The sequence below is a fragment of the Stegodyphus dumicola genome, chromosome X1 (assembly GCF_044657685.1).
Source record: "Stegodyphus dumicola isolate Sdum_Otavi_A_Nest chromosome X1, ASM4465768v1".
In the NCBI taxonomy this organism is placed as follows: domain Eukaryota; kingdom Metazoa; phylum Arthropoda; class Arachnida; order Araneae; family Eresidae; genus Stegodyphus; species Stegodyphus dumicola.
This window is the reverse complement of record NC_140780.1, coordinates 165,263,339-165,284,248: the sequence shown is the minus strand read 5'-3', so window position 1 is coordinate 165,284,248 and position 20,910 is coordinate 165,263,339. Positions and strand designations below refer to the sequence as shown.

Genomic DNA, 20,910 nt, shown 5'->3' with positions numbered 1-20,910 from the left:
TCTTCAATGATCAGTTTCTCTTTAAGTTTCAGGATAGTTAGTTCTAAATATGGGGTAAGAGATGGCTGTCAATTGATTGTATCGCCAATCTTTCCCTAGTTAATACTTTTTAAATTTAAGGAAAAATATTAGATATAAGCGGCCTTATCGTTTCTCTCTCCTTTTTTTTTTTTTTTTTTTTTTTTTTTTTTTTTTTTTTTTAAAGAAATATAACTGAATAAATTGCCTTTTTCTATTTTTCAGGATACTTCTTTAAATTTACTTTCCCTCCATGTAATTTGTTTCCACATCATATATGATTTTGTATGCATTCATAAGCACTGAAAGGAAGAGATAAGGAAAAATATAAAACAAAATAGCTAATAAAATTGATTTTATACTGTATTAAATAAGTTTAACTTTTTAACTCATATTTCTATTAACAGTATCAATAGCTCAGTGTATGGCTGTTAGTTTTAAAGAAATGCTATGCATTATCCGTATAACAAAAAAATTTGAAATATGGATAATGTAGTATTTTTCTCCCAGGCTTCCTGCCTCGAAAGCTTTTAATTATTCAGCCTTTGTGTACTCCCTTCATATTCAACGAAGCTTAAAAAGATTCGGATCCCGAATTGTTACAAAGCTTCAATGAAATTCAAATTTTTATTACAAAAGCAAAAATCATATAGAATAATATGAGTTAAAATTTAGCTGAGTAGATTCTCATTTAAATATCATGTATCTAATAAAATCGTTTTCCGAACTGCCAGAAGTTAGGATAATAAATATATGAATACTAATTTTGTAAACCATGTTTTTCTTTTAAATGCTTTGTATTTAAACATCTTGTGACACACTGAGAAATAGTATGTGTAAAAGATCAAAATATTTCAAGCCAGTATTAATATTAATGAAATTAATCTTCAAAACTTATTAACAAGAAGAAATTATTATATTATCAATGTTTGAAAAGTAAAATGTATCACCTCCAAATAAATAGTTATAAAAATGTCTTTTAATTTATGCTATGCTTATCAAAGAATTTTTTTAACTTTGTACTCAGAATGGGAAAGCAAGTTCAGTTGGATAATTTAGAATTTTTTATTTTTGATTATTTCACTGATAGCTTAAAGTGGTTACACTAAGTAGCAAACTGCATTTTTATCAAGCAACAAATTCTATCTTTCTCTTTTGTTAATTAAATTCATGCTTGGATATTTATGTAATAAAGCGGTCATATTTTATGACCAAAAGTTCCTCTGAAATATTTTCATGTCTTAATTGATATATTTTCCTAAATCTCGAATTTTTTTACTCATTTATTTTCTTTCATGTTCACTGCCTTCAATTCTGTATTATCATAATTCGATGATTTATTTTAAAAGAAGAAAATTATGTAGTTGTCCCTAATGAATTTTAAATATATTAAATACAACCGGTTTAAAATTCTGAGACTTTTAACAAAGCACATTTATGCTCGATAACTGCTAAGTGTTACTCTGCTGAACAAAGTTATTAGAGCGACTCTTTAATATAAATAAATGCAGGTACCTTTTTCCTCGCAGGGACTTAAATCATGGACCTCTCAATTACACGTCAAGTGTACTCTCAATTACACCCCGAAGGAATGCTGAAAGGAGGGAGAAAATGCCTTATATTGCTAATTAGTTGTTATCATTGTTATCAGACTTTGTCTAGTCTTCCGTGTACGGTTTTATTTATTTTCCTTACAATTAAACATTTTAAGTACAGCTTTTAAATTGCGTTCTTGATTTCAAAACAATCTCTCTTTCCGGAAATATGCAAATTAGCTGTTAATGAAAACAGAAAAACACGTAAGCTTCGTTAAAGTAAGTATACGAGTAAGTCTTCCTACTGTGATTGGAAATTTCATTTACCGTTCAGGTTTGCCAAATTACAACAGCCACGTTTTAAAACTGAGGTGGCTCTTACAGTTTTTGAAATACTTGCAACGATAACTGGTTTAAGCCTCGCAAAATCTAAATTCGGGAGATTTGAGGTGAGAGTAGTAGAGGTAGGCTTGTTCCTTGCATAACTTTATGGTACTGTGAATAGTTAATCGCTCGACTGTAGACGTCTAAATGTTCGCAGCACATTTTCTAATTTTTTCGGTTTTATTAAAAACACCAAAATAAATTTTAATAAAATTACAAATAATTTTTACTTTGTCATTTTACGGTTTTTTTTTTTTTTTTTTTTTTTTTTTTTTGTTTGTTTGTTTGTTTGAGTCCTCATTAGTTATCTGGTGAAAGTAAAAAGTCTCTGATAAGGCCAGGTAGATAGTTTGTTAGAAGTAAAATGTAGTTAAAGCCAGACCTTGTCTCGAAAGGTGGAAGCTAGTTTTCGTTGTCATTTTATCTTCAAGTTTTTGAAGATACGTTAGTTTTCCTTTAATATTTTTGAAGATGTGTCAGTTTCCCTTATTTAGTCAGCTTTTTAAACATTTAAACAATAATATCCCTTCCCCCAAACACAGAAAAAATACTGCTTTCAATTCTCTTATTGTAAGATTATTAATAGAGCTTTTTCCTTTACTCACCAAAATTTTGTATTCAGATTTTTATTTTATACATTTTTTAATGCATTTAGCTACTCCAAGAAAAATGTATTCTGAGTATACATTAACACTGTCGCATTTTTTTTTTTTTTTTTTTTTTTTTTTATATATATATATAAAGTGTTGTGATATATCGCATCTTTATATTTTATGGGATTTACTTCATTTGTTTTAAGCGAAGGTATGTGCTGCTTCCCTTTACCCGCAAAGAAGTATGTAGCAAGTACGTTCCTTTCATGCAGTCTTTTACCTGCCATAATTTCTTACATACTGACAACATGATTTTTCTTATCAATTCTATGTTCTCCATTATATCTTGTCAGATAACGTCTGACGTTTCATCAGCTTCGAGACCATGTAATTTATCCAAGTTTTCCTTAGGAACAAAGTTGTAAAACTGTTTTACAATCGCAGAATTTTGAACTCACTCAAGTAATTTAATTTCAATTAACATTTGTGTATGTCATACAGAATAGTACAGAATATAAGTCTATAATATAATCTATCCTATATTCCATAATATAGAAAATAATCGAATTTATGCAACAGTGAAAAAAAGTTATTTAAAAAGTACTAAGCTTTAATTAAGTTGATAATGGATTTAAAAAAAAAAAAAAAAAAGAGAGAGAGAGAGAGAGAGAGAGAAAGACAAATAAAATAAAAAAGGTGCGAAAACAGTAAGACGATATATTTCGTCTAATTATTTTATCATGCATATAATTATGAAGTTTATTGTATCTCACTCTTTCGCTAACACACAGTATTTTTCATGTAGAATAACTGACGCATAAAGGTATTTTTGTTCCGATGCATAATTTCTGCAGGTCACCTTAATTTTAAAACCTGTATTATTTTCACAGAGTGTAGGGCGGTTGATTCCCCCAAATGATGAATTTGAAACCATTTTGCATAGACATCTGATTTGTTTAAAATTTGACTTTATGTGTTGCTTTTTTAAGACATTACGCTACTACAAAAATAGTTTTAGTTTCAATAAACGTATTAATCCTTTCCATTTTATAGTTAAATTTCAAAATTACGGTTATTACCATAAATTATAATCGGCTTATGGATTCTTTTCGCACCGATACTGACTCGTTTGTAGAATAATAATTATGCTAAATTTTAAAATGTTAAAATAATTTTATTGATATTAAGTAAAATTTTACGTTCTTAAAAGATTTCCAAATATATCTAAAAATTATTCAATTTATTAATAAAAATAAATTTATTCTCTAAACTTTTGTAAAGTTCTACTGTATCTAGAAGCTTGCATCAAAGTCCTGCAGATCCTTCTAGACTAATAGCGAGTTATCTCTTAGTTTGAAACAAATCACAAAGACAAAAAGAAAGTGTTAAGTCTTAAATGACCAGAAAGGTCGACTTGCGGGTATTTAAATTAATATAATAGAAAGTTAAATTTCAACCTAGGAATAGAAAGTTAAAATTCAACCTTAACGTAGTCTGAAACTACTCATAAAATAAACTAGTTAAGCTGGCCTAAGCTATTCATTGGCGGGTATTTTAAACGTCGGCTAGCAAGGCACTGAAGCCGGAAAATAACTGAGGCAGAGCTGGTGATAGTAAACACCAAGACGCGGCTGCCAGAAGCTCTATTCTAAACATTCAAATCATCAGCTTAAATACACAAAACAACATATTTGCATTCTAGTGAGGACTGCAGAAAGAAGTTGTTGTAAAGGCTAAAATCCGAGTAATTTGATAATTATGATAAAATGTCTTATAAGTTTACTGCTGAAATAAAAATAGTGAGCTAGATAAAGGCACATACTTTTTACGTAAATACGATATTACTTCCTGCTTACCTTTGTCTGTCATTTGTTTTATGCGCTTACGGTATTAAGCATTTTGTACTTAAAAAATTATTTTAAAATTTGTACTTAAAACATAATTATTTAAGTTAAACGCCTTAAAAAGAAAGTTAGTTTCAACATCTTTTTTAAATTTCTGAGCATGGAAAATAATAAAAACAGATTTCATGATATGCATAGTCAAAATTCTTTGTATGTCTGAATAAAACTAAATAACTTGTTATAAGATCATTTTATGGTGTTATCTAGAAAATCGTTTTGTTAATTATACATAATTTGCTTTTAACTATAACGTTCTGTTACCTTCTTTTTTTTTTTTTTTTTTTTTTTCCTACCTACATTTTAACCAACGCACCCACATAAACCTTAAATTAAACTATGCATAATATTCTGCTACTTTTCTCAAAGTTCAATCAAGAATAAACTGCATATTTGAATCGTTATAAATGGTTAATTCCATTAATTGTCCTGCAAACGCGAAGTTTTGAGAAACAACTTTTGTTGCAGCTAATAAATACACACATTTTGCTTCCTCTAATGAGAAGGAAATTTTCAGTATTCCGTAAGAATCTATTTCATAAAGAGTAGAAGAGATAAAACGTTTCGTGCCATTCAAGAAGCCGCAAAGCGAAACCAAAACTTTGAACTTCAGAACTTTCTTGTTTCGTTAAAGTTATTTATAAGCGTTTCCTTCTCGGAAATGCATTCGACAGAGCTAAGCAGAATGTTAGAGGGGAGAATTCTTTCGCGATTGCATACGTTCTCTACAACGTTGTTAGACGTTCTAGCTAAGAAGCTGTTTAGGCAATTTTAGAATGATTTTGATGAAAAAAGTATAATAAAAATCAAAACTCTCCGTAAGAATTCTTTAGAAACAGTTTATCATTTTGAGCTTAATTACTGCCCGATATAATTAAGTATCGTCTGTTTTAAAAGTGGGAAGTTAAGTAAGTTTGAATCAAAGGCATGTTTTTGCCCTTTTCCAACACGTATTCTTATTCTAAAAATAAAAAAGACAAACCTATAAGAATCATAGAATTAACATGAAGTAAGTAATAACTTTTAACGGTTAAACCGCCAGTCATTGCTTTTACGAGGACAATATCAGCACACTGACATCTGAAGAAATCGTTTAATTTTACATTTCAAAACATTTCAGATTTTAAATTTCTTTAATCCTAAAATTAAGAAATACACCGGTTTAAAAAAAAAAAAAAAAGATCAGAAAAGAAAGAAAGAAAAAAAAAAAAAAAAAAGCAATTATTTAAAAATTTCTTTGTTAGTAAATAAAATAATAATTAAAAGTTAAATTTTTAAAAAGGCTAAAATGAATAGTGCTCGTCCTCTCTATCAATGCCCGTCGTTTTTATCAAAATCATTTTGGCTGAGCAGAAAGGATATATGTTATGGCTCTTGATGCAACATGGACTTATTAAACAACTCTGAAGATAAGAAATCAGCTTACGACTGAGAAAATGAAAAGAAAGATAAACAAACTTAAGTTTAAAGAGTGCAATAAAAGCTTCAGTAAAAGATTTATGATTATCGCATTTTCCGTTTACAACGGGAAATTAAACTTGAAAGAGTTAAAAATAAAATATTTTATTTTAAAAATAACATTTTAAGCTATGTATTTAAAGAAGAAATTTTGCTCCTTTTCCCACCCAGCCCTCAAATATCACAATAGCATCATGATAAGGCTAATAATCATGGACTGATTTCTGTATTAAATTTCGTAAAAAAACTGAAAAAAAGAAAGATAGCTACAATTCCCTCCAAAATGCCCTGATGCTTCTTCAAGGTTTATTGGGTTTTTAGACTAATAAAAAAGAGCGCATTCATGGTTGTCACGACTGCAAGAAACGCTTCATTATCCTGAAAATCAGGATACAAAAAGTCCACAGAAAAGCCATCGATATAAGAAAGCGTACTTTCAAAACCTTAATTAAAATCCAAAAAATTCGTTTCTTTCATTTACAGCCTTTGTAAATACCAGGGGAAAAGAAGTGATATGCCTCCCTTCATTTTTATTTTTGCTATTTCTGTATTGCACTCCTGTAAATTTGTTCAACTTCTGTAAATGACATAAAATTCTTTTGTGTAAATTAAAATAAAATATTTTAGCACTATAACTACTTAGGGAACTTTCCTTAACATGCGTTATGTGGAACCTCAATAAATTTGGTATCGTAATTGTGGCTAAATTTTGCTTTGAAAAATTTTACTAAAATTTGCCCTGGAGTTAAATTTTGTGCAATACAATGTAAAATATTATGTACAATACAATGTAAAATATATACAATGTAAAATATATATGTATTTCTCTCAATAAAACAGCATTTTTTAGCATGAGCCTCGATTATTCCATCAAGTCTGAATTAAATGAAATTTCATTCTTACTCGTAGAGACTGCGTTTTTCTTTAACACCTACTTTGAAGTTGAATGAAAATAAGTTTCTTTTATGCCTGACTGAATCAAGTAATAAAATTTTTCACTGAATGATTTTCTGACGCTTTGTAGCTTATAAAGAAAAAACGCTTTTACTCGGCCTTACGCTTTGCTCTCTGGAAACAGATTGATGTTTCAGTTTTGTGCGTGTGTCTGAAGAGCAAAATATTTTACCCTATTGGGTATTCTCTAAAACGAATCTCTAAAGCGTTTTACATTAAAAGTGGTTTTTATCCTTTTTGTGTTTTTCCTTTTTTCCCTTTTTATTTTTTTAGGTAATTTGAAGAACTATGAGATCATTGAAAGTTGTTCGTGAAAACATTTCTCTAAAGATTTTATACCATCTACAAAGTTCTCAGAATGCTTAAGTATTCCAATGAATACGTTGACTCCTTAGAAAAGTTGAAATCCCAACACCAGATTTAATATGTCAAAACTCTTCTCCGTTTTGCCAAAATCCCAAGCTATTCTGGTTAAGGTTTTAAGTTCTAAGTATGAATTCTTTTAAGCATGACTTCTGGTATACTATAATAAATCATCATCAAACTTTTTTAAAGAGAAAAAGGGAATATATAACTTACATGGGCCCGAGTATGCCGAAATTTCCTCTGATGTGTTTGAGTGAAACCTAGGGAAATGCTCTGGAAAAATTCCGCCATAGTTCACCGGATTTGCACCATACGGTAGTGGACACTCGGACGGTGACAATCCATCAAGAGACGGTGACACTGCCGGCAGTGTTGCCACAGAAGAAACAGGTGGAGCTGCAATAATCAAGCTGCAAGGAGATTTATTTTCAGGTAAGTCCAAAATATCGCGCACAGAGAAACTACTCGGCTTTGCCGTGGACGTTGGACACACAGACATTTTCATACTGGTGCATGAAGATAAATAGCAATATATATATATATATATTTTCCAAAGATCTGAAACTTATTTATTTCGTCATTTTTGAAATTCGCGCATCATTACGAAAACTAAAAAATAACATATTTTTAACCGGAAAAAAACACACAGCAAAATTGAGTAACCGGCTTTCGAAGTATAAAGTGGTTTTCATGATATAGCAAGGACCGGTGTTAGTATGATGATGGTGTTGACAAGGTAAAACGGTTCGTTCCAGCCGTGAAGGGCGTCCTGTCATTCACCATCGTTCTTTTTGCTTGCTAGTGATTGGTTGGAGACTTGTTTGTTCGTCCCATCGGGGCGGAGTTTCGTTGAGGTGGAACATAGAAGAAACCAACTACGACATTTCCGTAGACCAGACAGGATATCGGAATAGGAATAGAATTTGGGGGACGGAGGAGGGAATCATAGAGGTCTCGACCGCACCGGCGCACCTCGAGTTAAAACTTAGTTTTCCCCGCACGCATTTGTTTCGGAATCGGATTCCCCATCCGGAAGAGAAAAGACGCTAATTTTCCCTTTTAGCTTAACCTTGTCAATTAAAATCAACGCAACCTATTTATGGCAGAATGTTCGAGAACTTATATTTGGGATTATAACAGACCCGCAGTTTAACAAAACTATATTAATTTAAAAGGAAATTTTAAAAAATTCCACAAAGGAAGAAGAACTAACATTAAACATCCTTAGTCGAATTACATTCATTAGCAGTTCGTTCTATTGAGGGTTTTTTTTTTTTTTTTTTTTGTTTTTTTCCATCTCCCTACTTCTTAATCTTACAGCTATCATTTTTAAATTTTTCGGAAAATTTTTCCGGAGGACGATAAATACATGATTATAACTTCTTTTTTCTTAAAGTTCTTTAAAATATTTTGTTAATTTCAGAAAAATGGCTTTTTACTTATTTTTTTCTTTAAAATATGCATCTTGATTTAAATTCAGTAAAATTAAACATATGAGTTTTCTCAGTTCTGCCGTTTATTAGGTTGGAAAAATCAAAAGGTAAAAGTCAAATGACGTAAAAATGTACTTACACATATAGTTCCCAAAATAAACATTTTGTTTAACAGAATGTTAAATATCTAGGGTAAAATAAAATTCCATTACACACATGTGCGCACTTTAAAAAGAAGCAAAAAAAAAAAAAAAAAAGAGGTTGAAATATTTAGATTGTTCAAACTGTTTTGTTAAAAAGAATACTGAACTTATTTGTCTACTAGAAGCGTAGGAATGATATCTGTTTAAAGCAAAATTATTCTAGAAAACAAAGACTCAAAGGTACAGTCTTTACATTTTTCATCCATTGCAAATCTCACTAATTCGCCATGAAATTGCCTGAAAAGAGCATAGAACACTATCTTTTTCTTGTAAAGTTTCAAGTTCAAATTCGGGATGGAAGAAGACAGACAGAAAATCAAGGGAAAAAGCGATTACATCACATTCTTTTCAACAATTCAAGGCCTCAACACTTTACAAAATTAGTTGTGATAGTAGTTGTGCAGGAGTAAACATTCCTGAGCAGATGCATATAAAAAGACAGTACAGTTTTCCTATATCTGTGCATTTGCAAACAGATAGACGCATTAGCCCTTTTAAGACGCATTAGCCCTTTTTAGACGCATTAGCTCTTTTAAGTTAAAAAATTCAAAGCTGTTAAGAAGTTTAAAAAACTTTACAAGTTTTATGACTGCTACTCAATTTTGCAAAACCTATTCATTTATCCCTTCACTCAGACAGGCATATTCGAAATTGGGACAGTTTTCAAGGTCTAACATTTTCGTTGTTATATTTTCCCCTATCGAATTTAGTCAATAAAGCGTAGAATGAATCTATTTTCAAATAAAAAGTAGTTCAAGTCGGAGAGGTACGGACGGTTCCTACCTTCATGCATCAAGTCGTTTATTCTGGTATTATGGAAATCAGAGAAAGGAAATTACAATGTATATCACTGCATTGCTTACTTAAACTCCTGAGTGCTAAACTCCGCTCATCTTTCACAAAAGAACCCCTGAGAGGAAGGGAATCCGAGGATCTCCTATCCCTCTTACCTTAACATCAGCATCTTGCGAGAGCTTTTGGATCAAGCTTCCCGATGAATTTTTGACTCCGAAAGGTGAGATTTTCGAAAAGAGGGGTACTTTTGCATAGAAAAGAAAGCCTTTTGGCTTTGGTTTAAAAACATGTCTGAATATTTTCAATGAGCCTATAAAAAATGTGCTTGAATTTGCAGGGATAATAAAGCATCATGCGCTCACAAAGAAATTGTTAATATTCTTATGTTAATAGTGCTTATGGTTATGAATCTGCATAGTAAACAAAAAGAATTTATACATACATTGCAGATTCTATTTTTTGTTATGTATCTTAAGAAGTATTTAAAAAAATAACAGTTATTAGTAAATGTTTGATGAATAAGAGATGTTGTGAAACGATAACCCCGCTGCACGATCCCGATGTGACAGTAACCGTTACCAGTGAGCATAAGGCAATATTGTTCAGTTGAATGAGAAAAAGATAAAAATGGATCAACAGCATGAATTACATTCTTTCCTCGTAAAATCAGCTACACAAGCAATGTTATCTTACATCTGAGTTATTAAAGGATACTTCCAACCTTCAAGGAATAAATCTAAGATTTTCCTCTTTAAAAATAACTGAAAGGTTTCTATTTAATTTCACTGTTCGATCCCAAACTGTAGAGAAAGCGAATAATCATAAAGAGTTTTATCTAATAATTACACAGATTAAAGTTCACTTAACCAATCGTTTTATTTTAAGATTTTGTATGTGCATATATATTGAAAACATAAAGCGAAATTTTCATGCAAAACTTTAAAATTTAATTTTGATCGAGTTATTTTTCACTATGCAAGCAAATCCTTATTTAATTCTTGAAAATTATCGGTTATCATTAAGTCGAGTTTCGCAGTAAAACAATTTTAATCACAGTGTCCAGGGTGTTTCAGAACCAGCGTTACAAACTTCATCCAGACGTCTCGGTTATGTTTGGTTTATTCGATTGCTACAAATCAAGCGAGGGCTATCTGCCTAAGAGGAGAGATGCATTCGAGGGAGGACTTTATTACCACGAAAATGCCCATGCAGCCAGCCCGTTCGCTGAGATTCGAACTACCAGTGTTCAGCGACTTTACCGCTCAGCCGCTGATGGCCCCAAACGCTTCGGAATTGCAAAGCAATGTAGGGTCTTTCCTGAAGCGGAAGATGGCGTTGTTCCGAGTTTTCTCTCAGGGAAGTTCAAAATTTCCAAGGTTTCGGAGTATATTCGAAGAACTGCACGGGGATTGCCCGAGAAACGTTATCGGATGAGACGTACTCCTAACTACATACACTTACTAAACAACTGATATATTTCGGGTGTGATCGGCATGGACTCCTTGACATCAAGGAGAGAGATACGTCCCGTAGAAGATACTCTAAGTTAAAGAACGCGAGCTATAGCGGACGAAGTTGGGAGGGGGGGGTTTCCCGCTAAAGCCTCTGGAGGATTCTCAAGGAACGTTTGAGACGGTGGTATGGCTGATTTCCGAAACCATTGCGCAGAAACAGTTCGAAATGCATAATCATCTGGTTGAAGTACCTGGATGCTCTACATTTGATATGGATGGATGCATTTTGTTTTCTCTATACAATCATTTATACGATGGTATATGATTCATTACTGTCATACTCATAAGTCGTAAAAATTATTAGCTTTTTTCACACCTGTGACACAAGTCAGGGAAGGGGAAATTGCGTATGCGTGAATGTGCAGCTGACTCAGCGAAATCGTCAGTTCGTGTTTGCTTCGCTGTCACTGTTCAGTTCTTATGTCAGATTTGAATAAAGTTGAAAGCAAAATCCTTACGCTAGTTTCCATAACGTAGCAATGATTAGTTCCCCAGCCCAGGATGTTCGGCTTATCTTACTTCGTGTGGACGTTTCCTTATAGAACATTCATAAGACGGCTTCGCGAGGCACAAGTCGCATGAGCCAAACTCCATTCTTAGGCAACCAGACCTTACTACGTCACGGGATCTGGTATGATGATTTCGCCTCAGTGTTGTAACTGTTAAATTTTACACCAAGCTGGTTTAAGAACCGACCAATCACAGCGAAACAAACACAAACTGACATTAAATCTATGATTTCTCTGAGGCAGCTTCACATTCCCACATGCCCAACTTCTCCTTCCCTGAGTAATTACAATTTAAACCCTATTCCACTGGTGTGAATGGAGCTAATGATTATAACAAACCTTTTAAGTATGAAAAAATGCGATTAAACCTACCTATATTTCTTCCTTAGAGAAAACGAAACGTATTTATATCACGTGCACAGCATCCAAGTACTTCAGCTGGATCATTATACTCCTCGAATTCATTCACGCAATGGTTTCTGAAAAAGTGTGTTACAGATCCCTTTTTTTCTGCTTCCGTGTTGTTCGCCAACAAGTCGTACTTCACAATGGAACGAATTTCCAGTTTACCTTATTTAGGCCGACATTGTTGGGGATTATCATATCGGAGCTTACCTGTCATCTCTTCGTTTGACCGATAGAAACTACTTGATATTTTTAGAGCATGTCTTGCGACAACTTTTAAATGATAAACATCTTCTTATGTCTAAGCAACCTTCATTGTCATTTCAATATGATGAGGAGCTTAAGCGTTTCAGCTGGAGCTTTTAAACCATTTACACGTTAAATTTGACCACAAATGGATCGGGTTAGTGGTGCTGTGCATTGACTTGCTCGACCTATCAAGTTTTGAGGACAGGGCCGTAACTACCACCTGTGCAACTGGGGCAGTATTCCGAACGTAGGGGGCTTCCGAGTGAGCAAAATATGTATCTATTTTTTTTTTTTAGATTTTATTTTAAAAAATTAAAAAATTAAACTTCGCAACGATATTTATATGATTTTTACGTTTCAAACCGAGAAATTATTTATCCAGTTAGAAGTAAAGTTTATTTGAAATTAAGCGAAAAATGATAACTGCGAATGCATCGAGGTTAAGGAGATAACATTATGTAAAATTTTAAAATGAACTTGACCTATGAACAAATTTATGTATAACATATGTCAGAAAGTAATGACAATACATAGTAAAAATAAGATTGAATATATCTGGCAGCTACAAGGAAAACGTAAAGGCACTTGGAGTTAATTTAATAGACTTATAAGCTGATATTTATACTAAAAATCTATATTTTGGTATATACAGGGTGTCTCAAAAGGTCGTTGCCCGAAAATGCCAACGGAGACCGCTAGAGGGCAATGTTTGCAGGCTTATCGGAGAGTGTGGAAAGCGTGTTCAGCTCAGGCGAGAACATTGCAATAGAAGGAGGAATCGATTTACTTACTCATTTCCTTATGGACATTTTGTGGAAAGGGTGCTGCTGGATCTCATGGTTTGACGTTCCAGTAGTTACATGCCGAAACATCTGGTTTCAGCATGATGGAATGCCTGCGCATTTTAGCAGCACTGTGCGGCAATACTTCGATAGGACATATTCTTATTGCTGGTTTGGCATAAGCTGACCAGTTGCATGGCCACCGCGATCTCCCCACCTGACGCCCTAGATTTCTACCCGTGATGATATACGAAGTTCATGGTTCATGTATCTCGTAGCCAGGATCTTGGCAGCACGTGTCCGGGACACGCCTGCCCATTTTGAACGGGTCCTTGCATCCATGCGTCGACGTTGTGAAGCATACATTGTGGTAGCTTAAAGGAATTTAGATCATATTTTATAATTTAACTATGGTCTTTAATAAAAGTCATATAACACCTCTTTTGAAATCCTTCCTTTCTTCCCCTCTAACGCTTGCCAACATTGCCCTCTAGCGGTTGCCGTTCACAATTTCGGACGTAAATCTTCTTTGTCATGGTATGACAGACCAGCATGTTATGTTTGGAAATGACCTTTTGAGACACTTTGTATATATATATATGTATATATTACCGCGTAGATGAAGTGGTCATACAAATGAAGACTAAAGTACTCAAGTCTCAACTCAAGATTTTATTATTCGAACTGAATATGAAACCACCAATACACACTTGATGAACGAGCTGGAACATTCTAGAAAATGGAGAACATTCTTCAATAAATGGGATATAAAAGAAATAAATTAACAGGAAGGAAATTTAAACGTAAACCAATTTTTATGTGACTTGTCTTTTATGGATTTTGAACTCGGGACCTTTCAGTTTCCGAATCCGACGTTTTACCCACTTTGCAACGATGTTTTCTGCCGAAAGGAACCATTTTAACTACATTTTCCCCTTCTTAGGAAGAAACAGGGTTCTTCTGAGATCTGGTCTGGCTTCTTGTAACCAGGTCACCTGGAAATATTGGGCTTTATTTTCTATCGTCTAGTTGTCCTTTTGGATCAAGAAAGGATTTCAGTCTCAATACGTGAAAAGATGTCTTTTGAACTCCACCGTCTTCTACTTTGTTCCATACTTTCTGCTTCTTAAGTTCCGTCAGATTATTCAATACGGTCCAAAGCAATGTCTTAGGATCTTTTCGAAATCTAAACTTACGTACTGAACTGGAGATCCAGACTAAGTCTCCGATATTGTAGTTGATAGGTCGATGCCTGTTATCGTATCAGCGCTTGTCTGTGGCTTGTGCTTTGAGAATGTGAAGTTTTGAAACCTCTCTAGCTTCTTCAGGTCTGATGAATAGATGTTGCACATAATCTTCAGTATTGGATGAATCTTAGGTATTAAATGGAAAAATTAGAGCGAGAAGAGTCTGGATATATTTACCATGAACGAGAATGAATGGGTTGAACCCACTGTGTTTTGTTTTGCTGAATTTTAGGAAAAAGTCGCAAGTAGTAGGATGGTATCCTACTTTCTCTGCTCGATGTCTACGTACATATGCAACATGTCTGCAAGGGTCTTTTTTCTGTGAAGCTATTGGTCTACCTCCTAAAAGGTAGGCAGCCGTCAGATGATGTGACGTCTGGCATAATTGGTTGATTTCTTTAACAACATTGGATAAGAAGTTACGTCCTCGATCATTTACCTATTTTTGGGGCACCGTGTTCAGTACAATTCCTCCAACTAGGAATTCGGCAATTTCGGTGCCCTCAGCATTTGTAAGTCTGATAAGGTGATCTGTGCGAACAATAATCTACAGGTTCCCGTTTCAGGTAACAGAAAAGCATTCAAGTAGATATATTACATTTTGGGGAAAGTTTATGCCAGGGTTTTTTATCGAATGAAGCTCTTTTCTGGGGGAAGTTGCGGTGGTGATTTATGTCTTTGGCATTCTCGATAGTGTGATGTATACCGCCGTGTGCTCTCATGATCGTACGTTTTGTCAAATACGAGATTGCTGGCGGTTGGAGCATCATGAAGACTTTTTAGAATGTAGTGTAAGGATCTTAAGTTTTACTAACGTTTATTTTATTTTAAATCTTTACTATCACTTCTTATTTTCTACTTCCGGCCAGAATTATAAGCGTGAAGGAGTTTATGCAAAGTTGTCTGGCGAACGCCAAGTATTTAAGTGTGGCCTTTTTGCCAAGCAGAAGAGAGGAAGCCGTGAGTTCGAAGCAGGCCGCTTACCTTAGAAGTCACGCAGTTGCTACTTTGCCTTCCAGGCCAGAGGTTTTAATCCTCTTGATAAATTAAACGTATTGTAGTGTTCACAGTCTCTGTGCTACATACGCTTTCTGTTATTATAAGGCCAATCTTATTCTAAAGTTAAATTAGAGTTTAGTTTTATTTTGATATCTTTTAAGTTAGACCCCGAGTGGAGGGTCATTGTATTCCGAAGTACGGAAGTCATTGTATATAAAGAAAAAAAATAAAGGGTTTTGTATACCCTTCGTCTGTATCCTGTCTACTTACTACAATTAGTGAACATAGCTTTAGTAAGCTCTCTGTTCTAGTCAGGTCATTGTATGTTTCCGAAGAAGGTTAGAAGAAACATTGAACCTGATAGTGGCGCCCGACGAAGAATAACCATGGCCGAGTTTCAAGAAGAACCTGTGCTGCCTGCAGAAACAGCTCAGAATCCAGAAATGCCAGCTGCCGCCCTGGAAGGATTTGGGTATATTGTCCAGACCATGCGCGCTTCGATGAAACCAGAAGGAACGTTTAATGGAAACTCACAGGTAACCAGTTTTTTGGAAAAATTGGATGACCACTTCATGCTCTACCCCGTGCACGAGTTTCAAAAAGTTACCTTAGCTACCAGCGCTTTGAGGGGCCAAGCGCTTAACTGGTTCAAATGTATCGGCAGAAGTCTCTTGGGTCAAGCAGGAAGTCCCACCTATACTTACGAAAATTTCAAGACTGCCCTACTTAAAGCCTTCCCTGTTGTAAGGGATCGTGCGAAATTAGAAACAGAACTTTTCAGTATATATCAACAAAGAATGGAAAACATGTCGAGTTTTATTTTAAGAAAAATTCACGTTTTCAAGCTCTTGTATGGAAACCGTCCGGATCCTGAAATAATTCAAGTGATTTTGCCGAGGTTACTACCCCAAGTGCAAGACTTTATTGAATTGAGAAATCCGACTACACTGGAAAAATTATTTGAGCTAGCAATCCAGTTTGAAAGTAGAAGAACGGCGGACGTCGAAACAAGACGCCAATATCAACAGCGAAACCAATTTGGTACGCCAAGACTACAGCAAACTCAAGCACATGGCTACGGAGAAAAAGCGAATCAGTGGGCAAGGAAACCCGAGCATTCAAAAACAGCCGGCGAACGTCGACAGTTCAATAGCAACCCAGGAAAAAAGTCTCAAGGCCAGTGGAGAAAGAAGGAAAGCACCGAAAGGAAAAATAATTTAAACTAAAACGGATTTCTGCTGACGAGAGGGTGCGGAAATCCGAAGGCCACGAAAACCCCTCTTCCTACAAGTTAAATACAGTAATGGTGAAAAATTTAACTCTTCCGAAGATTGAAGTCTTGGTAAATAATATCCCGGCCACCGCACTCCTGGATACCGGCGCGCAGTGTTCCTGTGTGGCAGAAGTCTTTTTTAGAAAGTATTTTCGCAAATACCGCATATATAATGCGGATAATACAACAGTATTAGCGGCGCAAGGAGAACAATGTAAGTGCGTAGGTAAAGTACCTTTGTACATCCGTATCAAGGACGAACAAGTAAAGGTGATGTTTTTTATAGTAAAGAATTTGCAAGCACACTTAATACTAGGAATAGACTTTCTTTCAGACGCACAAGCTACACTGGATTTTAATGAAGCGTCTCTTAAGCTGACGATGAAACCAGTGCGTGTAGAAAAGGTTGAACCGCCAAGGTTAAATCTCGACCACCTGCCTAATGACGAGCAAGATAGAATCCGACAAGTGGTAAGTGAATTTGCTTCCTTATTTAGTGATATTCCAGGATTTACCCAGGTTACTAACCATAGTATTGACACCGGAGATGCATTGCCGGTTCGTCAAAAACCATACCGGTATGATAAGAATAAGGAAAAAATTATAGAATGGCATATTACCGATATGCTACGTAAAAAGATCGTAACGCCTATCTCAAGTAGTTATGCTAGTCCGGTGGTTTTATGTAAGAAAAATAATGATTATCCTTTGGAGCATCCAAAAAGGTGGAGATTCGCTATTGATTACCGTAAATTAAATTCCATAACGAAATATCCGGTATATCCGTTACCGATTATAGAAGAAATTTTAAGGAACATAAAATCAACCAAATTTATGACAACTTTAGACTTAACGAGTAGTTATTTTCAAATAGGGATCAGGCCTGAGGACGTGCCTAAGACTGCTTTTATAACCAAGTCTGGCACTTATGCATTTTTGCGAATGCCGTTTGGCCTTTCAGGCGCCCCAGCAACATTTCAGCGATGCATGGACATTGTGTTAAGACCTGTTCTCGGAAAGTCCACATTTATCTATTTAGACGATATCATTATTACTAGTGATAATCTAGACCAACATGTACAGGATTTAAGACAGGTGTTTTCTTTATTAAATGAGGCCGGTCTAAAAGTTAATGTCGAAAAATGCAAATTTGCAGCCCCTGAATTAAAATATTTAGGTTACAAAATATCGCAAAAAGGGATCGAGACAGATGAATCAAAAATAATCGCTGTACAAAAGTATCCGACTCCAAACACGGCAAAGAAGCTCTCTTCTTTTCTAGGACTTTGTTCATATTATAGGTCCTTTATAAAAGATTTTGCGGCTATCGCTGAGCCATTGTTAAAATTAAAAAGGAAAAAGCCAAGATTCTCGTGGACGGCCGAAGCCAATAGTGCTTTCGAAAAATTAAAACAAGCATTAACGCAAGCCCCTGTGTTGAAATTTCCTGAAAAGGATGAAAATTTAGAAATTTCAGCGGATGCTTCGGATTATGCGGTAGGAGCGGTACTTTCGCAAAATCAGCAGCCAGTAGCATTTTTTAGCCGAACTTTAAATCAAACACAAAGAAACTATTCCGCGACCGAGAGAGAGGCACTTGCAGTTCTGTTAGCAGTGCAAAAGTTCCGAGTCTATTTTGGAAAGGCGCCGATAACAGTATATTCTGATCATGCGGCGGTAACTAGATTGTACTCTGGAAAAAATTTATCCCCAAGGTTAATAAGATGGGCACTCAAGCTGCAAGAATATAATCTGGTAATCAAGCATACCCCCGGAAAGGAAAATATCGTAGCAGATGCCCTGTCACGAATTAAATTAGACGAACAGGGTAATACCGTAAAAGTTGCAATGCTGACAGCGTGTACAATAAATTCCCGAGAAACTGTAATAACCGAACTGGGTAAGGATCCTGAGTTTGGAAGTATTTATGAGTATTTGAAGGATCCTGAAAATTTTAGCCACCAAGATATTGTGGCGATAAGAAATAGGGCGGCCCATTACGAACTAATAGATGGTCTATTATTTTATACAAAAACTACGAATTCCAACAACGAATTTCGACCTGTTATCCCAGCTAGTCTTAGATTAAATATCCTGCAAGAGCTCCATGACAGCCCTTTAGCTTCTCATGCTGGTATTCGAAAAAGTACTCAACGCGTACGCGAGGCAGTCTACTTTCCTGAACTGCAAAAGTTAACAAGGGCGTATGTCCAGTCCTGCCCAACATGTCAAGCCGTTAATTATATTAATTTCCGCCCGGCCGGGTTTCTAAATAGTATTAAATCCGATTTTCCAAATGAAATAATCGGCATCGATTTATTGGGCCCTTTCCCAAAAAGTCAGTTAAACAAAAGTCGCTATCTCCTTGTTATAGTTGATCATTTTAGTAAATGGACCGAAATTGTTCCCTTAAAACGAGCCTCCGCGAAATTAGTTACCGATTCTATTTTAAATAAATATATTTTAAAATACGGGGCGCCCCTAAAAGTTATATCGGATAATGGTCCTCAATTTGTAAGTAATATATTTGAAGACATGTGCCAAAAACTGGGCATACGTCATTTAAAAATGGTCCCGTATCGGCCGCAATCAAATATAGCGGAACGGGTCAACAGAAATATAGTGAAAATTATCCGTAGTTATGTTAAAAATTTTCATAAAAGCTGGGATAACTATGTCAATGAATTTGCTTTCACCCTTAGGACCGCAAAACATGATACAACGGGCAAAACTCCTGCTGAGTTATTTCTAGGCAGAAAGGTTATAACACCGTTAGATAAACTATTTTATGTGCAACAAAGAGCCCCAGAATTTAAAATGGGTGATATAGAAAAACTAATAAAAGAAGCAAAAAAGAATACGGAAGTAGCACAAAGAAAACAAAAATTGTATTATGACTTGAAACGACGGGGAGTAACTTATAAAGTAGGGGATGAAGTACTAAAAATTAAGCATTCACTTTCTTCAGCACCAGAAGATAAAACTGCCAAATTTTTTCCACGCTTTGAAGGACCATATGTTATAGAAAAAATAACTCACGCTGTTGTAGTGTTAAAGGCAAGAAATGGTGAAACCTGTTCCGCAAACATTGACCAGATAAAACCATTCTATGACCGTAATAAAATGCAAATCTTTTCAGATCTTTTGCAGGATCCGGTACGGCAGACACCGCAGGTACAAGTTCCAGAGGTGGGAAAACGACAAGTACAAGGGCAAGCCAATGAGAGAGAGAAGCAAGTGAAAAGAAAATTGCCCCGCGGAAAAATTGAAGGTACAAAGAAAAAGAAGCCGTTCCACCGTCCAAAAAACAGAGTTCACGAACACCCCCAGAATGGAGAAGGGAGAAGGACGACGTATGTGGAAAAGACCGGGAGAAAGGACGGCAACTATAACCCGGCTGTGAAACGGAAGATTGACTCATCCGACAGAACTCTCCGCAGCAAAAGTCGCCGAACTGCGGAAGGGCCATCAGCGGCGGAGGAAAAAGTACAAGAAAAATTTGAACGGCCAACAACGAGGTCCAAGCAGGATCACGACAGAAGTTTCCCGGTTCCACCAAGACCAGCTGCCTTCAAACGGCCAAGACCACAAGCAGAGGACAGAAGGAAGATGTTCAAGGGTGGCCGTAGTGGTGAAAAACGGAAGCTTCCAGAGGAAAGCACTGAAGGGCGAGCCCGTACAGGAAGGAGGATCAACCAAGCTACGGTCTGCAGCACCTTTAAAGACTGGGCCCAGAAAAGGATGTCTGAATATTACAAAGATAAGTAAAATTTTATGTTACTTTACAAACTTAAGTTAATCTTTCATTCTTACTGCAAGTGGCAGATTTCAAGAAGTTTTACCTCATGCGAGGTCTACCTTTATCGCCAAAAGGGCGAGAAATGAGTTGTGACCGATTTTCTTATTATGTTTTTCAATTACTCGCGCGTAAAACTAAAGTTGATGTATAATAGCGTTGTGTAAAGACTTAAATATTGTAAAAAGTTATTGTATAAATTTTATTTAAAACATTCTAGCAAGAAAGAAGTTTTAGTCTGAAAGACTTTTTGAAATGTAGTATTATTTCAATGTAGAAAGAATTGGCACTTGCTTTGAAAAGAATAGAAGTTAACAATGTACTACTAATGTATGTTTTCAAATGTGTAAAATTAACGGCATCTTGATATGTTCTTGTATACATGTGAACTGTTATTTTGAATGTTTAGAAATAACGTGATATGGTAAAAGTGAAAGTAATGTTAAAAAATTTGTTATTCGTGTGACTGTAAAGATTAAATCATGGTGAATATGTG

At 35.0% G+C, this 20,910-nt stretch overlaps 1 protein-coding gene across 1 annotated transcript in view; it reads right to left on the bottom strand.

The window, feature by feature from the left end:
- LOC118181757 (uncharacterized) overlaps nt 1–20,910 on the bottom strand; it is a 104,523-nt gene that overhangs the window by 34,396 nt on the left and 49,217 nt on the right. The window contains exon 2 of the mRNA XM_085808497.1: nt 7,423–7,619. Coding sequence (XP_085664623.1) covers nt 7,423–7,619 — 197 coding nt within the window. The remainder of the gene's footprint in view (nt 1–7,422; nt 7,620–20,910) is intronic.